The sequence below is a fragment of the Physella acuta genome, unplaced genomic scaffold, assembly GCF_028476545.2.
Source record: "Physella acuta isolate Inbredline_101_S28 unplaced genomic scaffold, ASM2847654v3 ptg000770l, whole genome shotgun sequence".
NCBI lineage: Eukaryota > Metazoa > Mollusca > Gastropoda > Physidae > Physella > Physella acuta.
The window spans coordinates 212,501-225,094 of record NW_026732288.1 but is presented as its reverse complement, the minus strand read 5'-3'; the positions used below and the strand labels follow the sequence as shown (position 1 = coordinate 225,094).

Sequence of the window (12,594 nt, the reverse complement as noted above, 5' to 3'; positions counted from 1 at the left end):
GTTATTCTATTATCTCCCTGGAGATACCCCATCTTTCTCTATATGAGTTATGTCCCTTATTTTATTGTCTCCCTTGATTTGCCTACTTTTCTCGCATTCGTCTTCTCTGTTTACCTGTTGCCTCTCCTAAATTAGCCCCATCTGTTCATCCCCAGCTGTTTGCAATCGACAACTGCGTGGAAGACTGGAAGATCGCCATCTCATGGCGCCGGGCCCTGCAGCTTCTGGTCGAGTTTATCGTCTGCGCCGTCCACCCCGTCCCCGGCGACATGACCTTCGTCTGGTCCGGCATCTTGGCCGAGAACGGGGAGAAGTTCAACAGCACGGTGTCCATAGACGTGGTGTTATCCGTCCCGATGTTCCTCAGACTGTACCTTATCTGCCGGGTCATGCTGCTCCATAGCAAGCTCTTCACTGACGCCTCCTCTAGGAGCATCGGGGCGCTGAACCGTATCCACTTCGATACGAAGTTTGTGTTGAAAACTTTGATGACAATCTGCCCGGGGACGGTGCTGCTGGTTTTTATGTTAAGTCTGTGGATTATAGCTGGCTGGTTGGTGCGGGCGTGTGAGAGGTAAGGCATTTCATCAAACTGGTGGCATTATATAGTCAACATTATATAAAGTTTGGGCATTTCATCAAACTGGGGACATGACAAATTTAACATTATATAACTTGTGGGCATTTTATCAAACTGGGGACATTATAAAGTCAACACTATATAAAGTTTGGGCATTTCATCAAACTGTGGACATGACAAATTTAACATTATATAAAGTGTGGGCATTTCATCAAACTGGGGACATTATAAAGTCAACATTATATAAAGTTTGGGTATTTTATCATACCAGGGACATTACAAATTTAACATTATAAAACTTGTGGGCATTTTATCAAACTGGGGACACCACAAATTTAACTTTATATAAAGTGTGGGGATTTTATCAAACTGGGGGGACATTATAAAGTCAACATAATATAAAGTGTGGGCATTTTATTAAACTGGGGCACATTATAAAGTCAACATTATATAAAGTGTGGGCATTTTATCAAACTGGGGACATTATAAAGTCAACATTATATAAAGTTTGGGCATTTTATCAAACTGGGGACATTATAAAGTCAACATTATATAAAGTGTAGAAATTTGATTAAACTGGAGACATGACAAATTTAACATTATAAAACGTGTGGTATATTGGTATTGGTTGGTGGGAAGTAAGGCCTTTCATCAAACTGGGGACATGACAAATTTAACATTATAAGAAATTCAAGTTTACAAAACTTGTCATAAATGGCACAAGCAGCCTAACTTTATAAAATTCATTGGTAAAATTATTTACGCTGCAAACAATGAGAACCTTAAAAAATATAAATATGAATGTATCCTACGTTACATAATTAGAAAATATTGTAGCTTGCAAACATTAGTGTCGTTAGTACACAGTTTTGGTTAGACAGGTGTATGTTATTGTCAAACAGGTGTATGTAACTGTCATACCGGTGTATATTATTGTCAAGCAGGTGTACGTTGTGATCAGACAGGTGTATGTTATGGTCAGACAGGTGTGTGTTATTGTTACGTAGGTGTATATTATGGTCATACAGGTGTGTGTTATTGTTACACAGGTGTATGTTGTGATCCGACTGGTGTATGTTACTGTCATCCAGTAGTATCATATTCTATGGTAGACTATATTGTTTGTGTGTTGTCATGGAGAATGCGCTGTTTATGTTTTGCTACTGTAAAAACGTGTTGTTTGGGTGGCCTTAATGTACAATGTGTTGTTTGTGTGTTGTCATGGAGAATGCGCTGTTTATGTTTTGCTACTGTAAAAACGTGTTGTTTGGGTGGCCTTAATGTACAATGTGTTGTTTGTGTGTTGTCATGGAGAATGCGCTGTTTATGTTTTGCTACTGTAAAAACGTGTTGTTTGGGTGGCCTTAATGTACAATGTGTTGTTTGTGTGTTGTCATGGAGAATGCGCTGTTTATGTTTTGCTACTGTAAAAACGTGTTGTTTAGGTGGCTTTAATGTACAATGTGTTGTTTGTGTGTTGTCATGGAGAATGCGCTGTTTATGTTTTGCTACTGTAAAAACGTGTTGTTTAGGTGGCTTTAATGTACAATGTGTTGTTTGTGTGTTGTCATGGAGAATGCGCTGTTTATGTTTTGCTACTGTAAAAACGTGTTGTTTGGGTGGCCTTAATGTACAATGTGTTGTTTGTGTGTTGTCATGGAGAATGCGCTGCTTATGTTTTGCTACTGTAAAAAACGTGTTGTTTAGGTGGCCTTAATGTAAAATGAGTTGTTTGTATGTTTCTACCGTCAAATTTAATGTCTGTATGTTGCTAAGATAGAATGTATTTTTGTGTGTTGCTGTAGTATTATGTTGTTTGTGTGATGCTATGTTTGAATGTATTGGTGTGTTTCTTTGATTGAATGTGTCGTTTATGTGTTACAATCATAGATTGTGTTGAAGCTTATATATGTTTGTATTTTCATTGTGTGCCTGCCAATCACGACTACTCCATTCGTTTGTTTGTCTGTCTGTTGTGTTAAATTGTGGTATTGATTTTGTTCTGGCCTAGTTTTTATTCTCCACTTGTTGAGTGTGTTGCTGGTGGCTTCCTTGTTTTTGTTATGTTGTGTATTTTTTTTTTGTTCTTTGTATTTTTGTGAGTTAAATGTCTGTATTGTTGTGTGTAGTATTCTGTGTATTGTGTATTTGAGTAGGCTGATTAGTGGCGTGATTTACTCTACTGTGCTACGGTAGTGAGTTTCCCAGCTGTGTTATTTCTCTCGTGTAGTGTGTAGTTCCGTGAGCGGTTATCCATTCTTTGACCTACATATTTTACTTTCCTGCCGTACCGTGCCAAAATGGCACCGGTTCAGTTCGGGTTAAGGTTAGGGTTATTCAGGTGTGTAACTCACTTGTTTACCTAACGAGCGTGTCTGTCTCTAAACTTTTGGCCCGTATTTTAGTTCAGGTTAAGTTTAGGGTTACGCAAGTGTTTTATTCACTTGCTTACTTAACAAGCGTGTCTCTATCTACTTTTAATTAACAGTAAGTTTGGATGTAGGCCTTAACAAAATAGCAAATGAGTTATTCCTAATCAAAAATATTTAAATGGCCCCTATGCTATGATTAAACGTTCTACATTTTACTTCTTAATGAATTGTAATTTCATAGTATATAGCGTTTAAAGGTCTTTTTATTTTATTTAATTACCTGCATGATAGACTTTCTTCTTGCAACTTTTATTTAACCATGTTGAAAATAATATAGAAAATATTATGTTAGTTTATAAACAATATAAACGCAACGGATGCATCAATATAATTAATTATTATTTGAGTATTTACCAATCATCCATTTCTAATATTTACTTAACATTATATTATCTGTATACATTGTTATACCTTTGTTAAGCACCTGTTTACCATACGTTCTCTAAGTTTAAACTTTATTTAACCATACATTGGTTAAACATCAATTTATAAATAAATATAATGGACTAACAATACGGTTACATTAATAATACATTGTGTGTAATTATACAATAATCATTTTATTACGTATGCACATCCTTACATTGTTTTAGCATCTACAACAATTCACTTGTTCGTTTTCTTGTAAATCAGACACACTTAAAACATCTATAAAACCATACACACTCTTGTAAATAATCCCACAACCTGTAAGCATATACAACCTTACATTCTTTAACCTTCCGTGTAATTATACACCCGTTTAGCATCCATACCACAATGAGATTGCCAATATCTATAGCAGCATGTAGCTTGTGGACACAGCTATTAAATCTCGCTGTCTCTAGGATTGTTAGCTCTTTCATAAAAACTGTATTTATAATGTAGGCCTATTGATCGATGCACAAGAACTCACAACAGCTTTCTTCCCGTCATCAACATTGTGTGCTATTTTTAGCCAAGCTCCCTTCAATCTTTCATATTACGTTAAGTATCGGGGATTCCCGTTTATCCATCTTTAGCTGCCATTAAAACACATCGACACATTTGTTTTTCATTGAGAAGTCGGCCGGCGGCTTATAAGACGGAATTCTATTAGCCGACAAGGCTTACACGGGCTAGCTTTGGTATTTCGTTGCTAGTGCTTCTGTCTCTGAACTACGCTGGCAGATATTGATATTTGAGTTCTTAAAAAAATTGTAACCATGGAGCGAGTAATGAAATTTGTTGTGGGTATGTGAGGAAATAGAAGAGTGCATTGTGTTAGTGGTGTGTGTGTGTGAGGGGGGGGAGGGGGAGGGTGGAGGAGGGGGTGTTGGTGTGGATCGCACCGTGCGATAACATCCAACGAAATATCTGCTTTATCCATTAAATGTAGTTTAATAATTATACACTGGCTGACAGCAAATTGGGTTGTGATTTATCACAGCCATATCACACATACATTTTAACGGTCATTCGTAAGTGTACATACACACACACATATATATATATATATATATATATATATATATATATATATATATATATATATATATATATATATATTATATATATATATATATATATATATATATATATATATATATATATATATATATATATATATATATATATATATATATGTATACCGTTGTCGGTTACATCATCTAATGCATGTAGTGTCACTAGCCTGTATATTGTTGTATATTTAACAGCAAGTCAAATGGAAGAATTAAATCCTTTATTTAACAAAAACAGCCTAAAAAATAAAAACTGCTTAGCAAGATAAATAATACACTTTGCAATGCTAGAGAACTTTAAAATTACGTCATACATGATTTTGTTTTTACACAGACGCTTACAGTTTTGTTAAGAAATAGAATCTATGCAACAACGGTAACACTCTTTTAAACTGAAATAAATATGTTTGTTCTGTAAACTTTACAAACATGCCTATCTTTTGTTACGTTCAAAAGAATTTTTTGAAGCGTCGCGTTTTTCAGCGTAGTTTTTTTTTAAAAATAAAAGCTATTATTACTGACTGTCGTAACGGTTGTTTTTTTTTTTTACAAAATATTATTTTGCGTTTTCAAAGGACATCCCTGAATTTGTATCGTTTTTTTTTTACACAATGGAGTTTATCCTGCATATATCAGCCGACGAAAGAGGTCTATAGCCTGAATGAAGTCCTTCACTAAACCCAGTTTCATAGTCTTTGTCGGAGTGGGTTCTGTAGACTCTATTCTCCTTCTTATCTTAGTCCATTTAGATGTGACGTCCAGTGAGATGTGACGTCCAGTTAGATGTGACGTCCAGCTAGATGTGACGTCCAGCTAGATGTGACGTCAAGTTAGATGTGACGTCCAGTTAGATGTGACGTCCAGTTAGATGTGACGTCCAGTTAGATGTGACGTCAAGTTAGATGTTACGTCCAGTTAGATGTGACGTCCAGTTAGATGTGACGTCCAGTTAGATGTGACGTCCAGTTAGATGTGACGTCCAGTGAGATGAGACGCCCAGTAAGATGTGACGTCCAGTTAGATTTGACGATGTGGTCACAAGACTGATAGCCTCGGTCAGAGCAGGAAATTGTTGACTGTATCCTTTACTCAAACTGACACATTAGGCCACGGATTCCGTCCATTCTACTAGTGGAATTCCTGTTCATGTATTTACCACTCACACAAGAACAACGTATATTGTAGGTACCCCGGAGCAGCCTCAGTCAAAGGGCACCTTCTTAAAATCAACACCTGGCTGCCTGCTGTAGTGTACTCAATGTAATTCTGTAGATGCTTAAAGTTATCGCATGTCGTATCTTATCATATGAGATACTGGAGTAGACGAAGGACGGTTTCCATTGTAAAAAGCTCAGTTTGTTTAGAAGTGTCTACAGTAGTCTCCATTTACGAAAGATTTCAAAGACATCCATGAGGCCTAAAATATATGAACATAAATGCCAGTTTACTACTACTTATTCTGAAGAAAAGCTTCTACGGGACAGCCTAAAATGTTACGACATGGATTGAGGGGACAACGGGACAGCCTAAAATGTTACGACATGGATTGAGGGGACAACGGGACAGCCTAAAATGTTACGACATGGATTGAGGGGACAACGGGACAGCCTAAAATGTTACGACATGGATTGAGGGGACAACGGGACAGCCTAAAATGTTACGACATGGATTGAGGGGACAACGGGACAGCCTAAAATGTTACGACATGGATTGAGGGGACAACGGGACAGCCTAAAATGTTACGACATGGATTGAGGGGACAACGGGACAGCCTAAAATGTTACGACATGGATTGAGGGGACAACGGGACAGCCTAAAATGTTACGACATGGATTGAGGGGACAACGGGACAGCCTAAAATGTTACGACATGGATTGAGGGGACAACGGGACAGCCTAAAATGTTACGACATGGATTGAGGGGACAACGGGACAGCCTAAAATGTTACGACATGGATTGAGGGGACAACGGGACAGCCTAAAATGTTACGACATGGATTGAGGGGACAACGGGACAGCCTAAAATGTTACAACAGATCGAAACGAATCACTTAATTCTTTAAATTGTAAACATTTTAGATTTCTACTTTCCAACAATTTAACATTGCTTCATGTAATATTTTTTCAATCTCAATTCTGGCGAAATTATTATTCATAAGTTAAAATTGTGTTCTACGCTTATGACGCATCATCCCTAAGGTCGATCCGGATCGAATGTCACGCACTCTAACCCCCACCCCCACCCCATCTTTTAACAACGCCACTGTACATTTGAGGTAAATGAAGACATGATAGATAAACCTCTTCTCCGTCACGCCATCTGTGGAATTCACGTCTTTGACGCATCCTGCTGTTTAGTGCGGCTGTACCAATCGATTATTTCCTGCGCAGAATTAGAAAGCCTAAAATTCCTACCACACTGAGATCGTTTTGTTTAGATGGTTGCCATGTCAGCTATAGGGGAAGTAACTTTATTTCGGCTATTTTTTTCTTACATGAAATACTTCGTTATGATGAAGAAGTAATTCCAGTAATATTCAATCTAAGTTGTATAGATTGATTCTTGTAAAGGCCAAGACATAATTTTTAGTTTTTAAATCTGCATCAAGGTTTGTTGGCTAGTTATTGTTTTTATACAGTCCAAATAGAAGGATATTTTTATGTCAGTATTTCAGAAGGGTCATCCATAAATGACGTCACGCTTTTTTTGACGATTTTTACCTCCCCCCTCCCCACCGTCACACGTCGTCACAAAAAGCCAGATTCCCCCTAAAATGACGTCACACCTCAACCCCCCTCAAAATTGCTGTTAAATTTTTCTTAAAACATCGATATTTTTTCAAAATCTTGCCAGGTTTCTGTCAACAGAGTATTTTGATCAATTCCTATTACAATTTACTAAAACCGTTTTCTAAAACGCGAAATAACGACTAAAACTCGTTTTCTAAAAAGTTACGTCACACCATCTAACCCCCCCCCCCCTCTCCCTCATTACACACCGTCACAAAATTGCGGACCCCCCTCCTCCCTACAAGTGTCACGTCATTTATGGACGACCCCCAAAGTGTAAAAATTGATTGTTGTGTGTGTGTGTGTAAGTGATTGTTGTGATTGAGTTAAGTTGTTAGGGGACGGAATGTGCTGAAAATATGACGGAATGCATGTAAAGGTTTGAACCTGTTGGTTCAATCCATTAATTTGTTTAGGGATATATAATCTATGTAGCATCTAGCTACATCTAGAAGCTTAGCTCCGCTGTTTGGGGAGATAACTGTGTAAGGTCTAGCTACTGCAACAGGCTTAGCCACACTAGTGGTTGCTTTGGACAGGGATTAGTAATTTTGTCTACTTCCACTCCATTTTCTCAACTTTTTTGTTTGAAAATAACTAGTATAAAAATTTTATATTGCCAAATCTTTAAGTACACTAAGGATAGGATAGTAAAATAAACTATCTAGGTTTAGATATAGGCCAATAGCAACCGGCGTTAGGAACTAAAACTTGTTATAGAGTGTACAGTAGCGTACGCAGGGGGGGAGCAGGGGGAGCGGCCGCTCCCCCTCTGGCCATTTTAAGCAAAGTGGCGCCTTTTTGGAAACTTTTTAAACTCAAAGTTTTAAACAGTGATATTTGTTATAAAAAATATTTTTGGTCGGCACATCTATGTAAATCACAAAATTTCTTTTCATGCAGCTATTAAGCATTATTGTACTAGTCTAGTAGTGTCTACGTTTACAACACGTATTAACAGCTGCAGCAGTTTGCCATTCTTAAAATAACCATTACGATGCATTGCAATGTTTAAAAAACCTCTACGGGTAGTACCACTTGGCAAGAGGGGTGTTAAGTTTTAGGCAACTGTATAATGTATTTGCTTACGAATAATTGCATTAGTAAATGTTATACATAAAACTTCACACATAATTACTTTATATATACAGTTTGAATCGTGTGATTAAGTAAAAAAGTTACAATACAGAAACAAATACAACTGATGTGGCACCTCTATTTAAATTTACTTATGAGCAAACTGCGTAGTGGTGGGGAAATTTTGACAAGGTCAACATCGTCATCACGATGAAGTGGTAGTATTCTTACAGTTTGGGCGATAGTGATTACGATTACAAATTATATGAAACAGTTACAACCCCCCTCCTCCATGTACCCCTCTGTAAAAACAAATATTGTCATAATACCACTGCTACATATTTAAACCTATTTCTGTAACATATATTTGTGTAATATATATTTGTGTAATATATATGTATGTTTAGAACAGTCATCTAAAAACTGACGCTATGTTCACTCTGAGTTGGTTATCTCCCCCCCCCCCCTGGGTTTGATAATTGACCTAGAAGTGACCGGACAGTGGTGAATGAAGTTTTTTTGTTTAGATTGATACAATTTTTGTTTTGTCGGCCTACATTGTGTGTTTTTTCTTATTTCTTTAGAGTGCTACTTTCAATTTAATTTACATCATAGCGAAGTAATGACATATAGCTAGTAATTATATATATATATATATATATATATATATATATATATATATATATATATATATATATATATATATATATATATATATATATATATATATAAAATGAAGAGTTTATTTTCAAAATGCAATATATCCAAAATTTGGGTTTTGAGAAAATCGCACTTTTCTCCTATACAAAGCCATTGTACAATATGCTAAAACTGTTTTTCATGAATAGAAATAAAATGAAAATTTTGCGCCCTGAAGATTAAAATTAAGTTTTCCTAATAGTAACTGAGTAGCTTTTCAATATGGGCACGTTATCTCATTTTTTAAAAAAAATGGCGCTTATCGCGTTTTGAAAATAAACTCTTTATATATATATAAAATTATATATATATATATATATATATATATATATATATATATATATATATATATATATAATACACGTATATAGAATAGAACGTGTTTAAAATTCTGCGCCTTTTTTTGCTCTTTTCGCTCCCCCTACAACGAAAACCTGGATACGCCTCTGAGAGTGTATGAAAAAAACAACATTTTTTATTTATGTCAAAAAGCAATTTTATTTTATTTGCTTATTTTAGTGCGTTGAAAAGCTTGTCATTATAAATGGTTTATTTGTGTTTTACGTTCTACTTTTTTTGTAACTAAACTAAGGATATTGACTTTGACCAGATTTGTTGAGAAGGACCCGATCATTATTGTTGACATTGACTTGGCGTTTTTTGTAAACTTGGTCTTCTGAGTAGACGTGAGATAAATAAAAACATTGAACAAATGCTGAAAATTTTCTCAGAATCCGTAGGTGCAAAGAACTTTTTTTTAACTTGTGAGGATATTTGTATGTATTGTCATAAACAAATCGATTGTTGTAGCCCTAATCTTGTGCATCGCATTCAGTGCTTCTTCCAGACTTCTTTCTCTGGGGGGGCACTTGAAATTTTCGGGGGGGGCGGTAGACTTTCTTCGGGGGGGGGGGGGGGGGGCGGACTCTGTTAAAAGTATATATTTTCTATATAAATTATATAAATTTCATTTCGTTCGGGGGGGGGGGGGGGCGGTAAAAAAATTCCCCCCCCCCCCCCCCCCCGAAGAGATGCCTGGAAGAAACTCTGATCGCATTTGTATCGACCATTATTTCATAACTTTTCACAAGGACAACCATTATTTTTGTTCATTAAACCACCTCTCCTCGCTCGTCTAGTAAATTTGTATTTTTATACTTCAGACTTAAAGCAACTTTATTTACATTTAAATTACTTTACCATGTAGAAACGAATTAAAAAAAAACAAATTTCTTTAAGCATTTTTTATCAAAACCTAAAATTCTAACGCCAATGAACACGTCAATTTTTTTTTCATACAAAAACAACACAAAGAAGCTTTAATAACCGCGTGTTTTAATAACACGCCACGTTTTTAAAAGTAATCTCCACTAAAATTGTTTCTGGGCCAATTCCAGTTTTAAAAACAGTTGATTTGTAAGTTTTTAGAAACAGTGAGTACCATGTTATTTAATATTTCCGTTCTTTCGTTCTAAAGTAAATCGAAACCCCACATATATTAATAAAAAATCTTTGTTTTAATGCTCGATCAGTGACTTGTTAGTTTAACTCTCAATGACAATTATCTGTATCTTATTAATACCGTAGACTATCTGGTGTGAAAACATTGTCAACACAACTCACCAGTTACCTGGATTACCAGGTGACCGCTTCTACTAATCCTATCATTGTTCCTTTTGTCATTAAATACAGTAATGTTTAAATACAATTTTTAAATTTTTTATTTAAGAAGCAATTATTTGAAAATTATATATTTTTGCGTTGTCACCGGAAATGAATAGATCATTGTTTTAGTAATGGGTCAACATTCATTTAGCTTCAAACCTATTCACAGTCATGCAGGCAGACAGACAGACAGACAGACAGACAGACAGACAGACAGACAGACAGACAGACAGACAGACAGACAGACAGACAGACAGACAGACAGACAGACGGACGGACGGACGGACGGACGGACGGACGGACGGACGGACAATAAAATTTTTGCACGATTAGCTTAAAGTGTATTTATGTTTAGTTAAAAGATGTATGATCATTAAAGTTTGTCCTTTTATATTTTTAAATTAAAAAAAAAATTGTCTTTCACAAGGTAATCCTTATGAAAAATTTAGCGGCTTCATATTTTATCCTTAGCATATATTTTACCATAATACCAATCTAACATGCTTTGATATTAGCTGTGAAGTACACACACAGCTTCCAAGAACTATTTAAAGAAAATAAATTGTTTTCGTTTCAGTGCAAATTATAGTACTAAAATAGTGTGTTATCGTTATCAAATAAAATAGTTTGTGAATTGTAGAAGTTAACATTATCAAATAAAATAGTGTGTGAATTGAAGAAGTTAATGTTATCAAATAAAATAATGTGTGAATTGAAGAAGTTAACATTAGCAAATAAAATAGTGAGTGAATTGAAGAAGTTAACATTATCAAATAAAATAGTGAGTGAATTGAAAAAGTTAACATTATCAAATAAAATAGTGTGTGAATTTAAGAAGTTAACGTTATCGAACACGAGTATGTCAGGCAGAGGCGTAGCGACCCTTCCCGGCGCCCGGTGACAAACTTTCCGATTTGCACCCCCCCTCCCTCTCAAGATTTCGAATTCCACCCCCCCCCCCCTTTTCAAACTTTCGATTTGCATCCCCCTCAACCTTTCAATTTATTTTTCCAACCCATTTTGGCGCCCCCTAAGGTCGGCGCCTGGGGACATATGTCCCCCCGCCCCCCCCCTCCCCTCGCTACGCTACTGGTGTCAGGTCCCACAATGGTGCCTTACGGCATGTATGGCGCCGATTGATTTCTGGAGTATTTTACGTTGTAGCTGGCATTTAAAACTGCTAGTAGGCGGAATATTGGTGACTGACTTGTGCAAACTATTCCCATATAGATGTAACTCATTTAAAGCTTTTAAACTTGTATTGTTTCTGCCTGTAACCTCGTTAAATTTTTTACCTATTTTTAAACCTGCCAAAGAACTTTAAACAAACGTAAACATAAACACAATTCAATATAAATGTATCGAAAAGTTCACAATTCTATTTTAAACATGGATATAAATAGTTCTATTTACCAGTTTTCTACTCCCAATGCTAACGTGTTGATCCATTCTTTCGACATATTTTTCTGGCAAGCTCGACACAAGCAGGTTGCCGATAACGAGCAAGGCTGTTTGAGCAATTATACAGATTTGTTGCTCCAGATAGTTTTTGTGTTCCATGCGGTCTTACGTTCACATTTCTAACGCAGTTACATTTGCCCGTATCGTCGCATGTTGATTCAGGGGAACCTGCTAGTTTTCTGGAGCGGAATTCGTTTTTATCGTTTGAAAAATGTTTTAAAGAGATGGATTGTATGCATAATGTCGAGACAGCTAATAGAGAGAGAAAATTGTCTGTTGTTTAAGCGATGTATTGGTTGGGTGCCAACCACATTTATGAGACGGATCCTGCTGGTTGTGGCATCAACCACTTTAACGTGCTGACTCCTGATTGGGGTCCCAACCTCCATTCTATTAATCTAAAGATTTCC

General features: G+C 36.2%; 1 protein-coding gene across 2 annotated transcripts in view; it reads left to right on the top strand.

Moving 5' to 3' along the window:
• LOC131950545 (small conductance calcium-activated potassium channel protein 2-like) overlaps positions 1-12,594 on the top strand; it is a 52,049-nt gene that overhangs the window by 15,169 nt on the left and 24,286 nt on the right. For both annotated transcript variants that reach the window (XM_059312755.1, XM_059312753.1), the window contains exon 3: positions 156-574. In XM_059312755.1, coding sequence (XP_059168738.1) covers positions 156-574 — 419 coding nt within the window. The remainder of the gene's footprint in view (positions 1-155; positions 575-12,594) is intronic.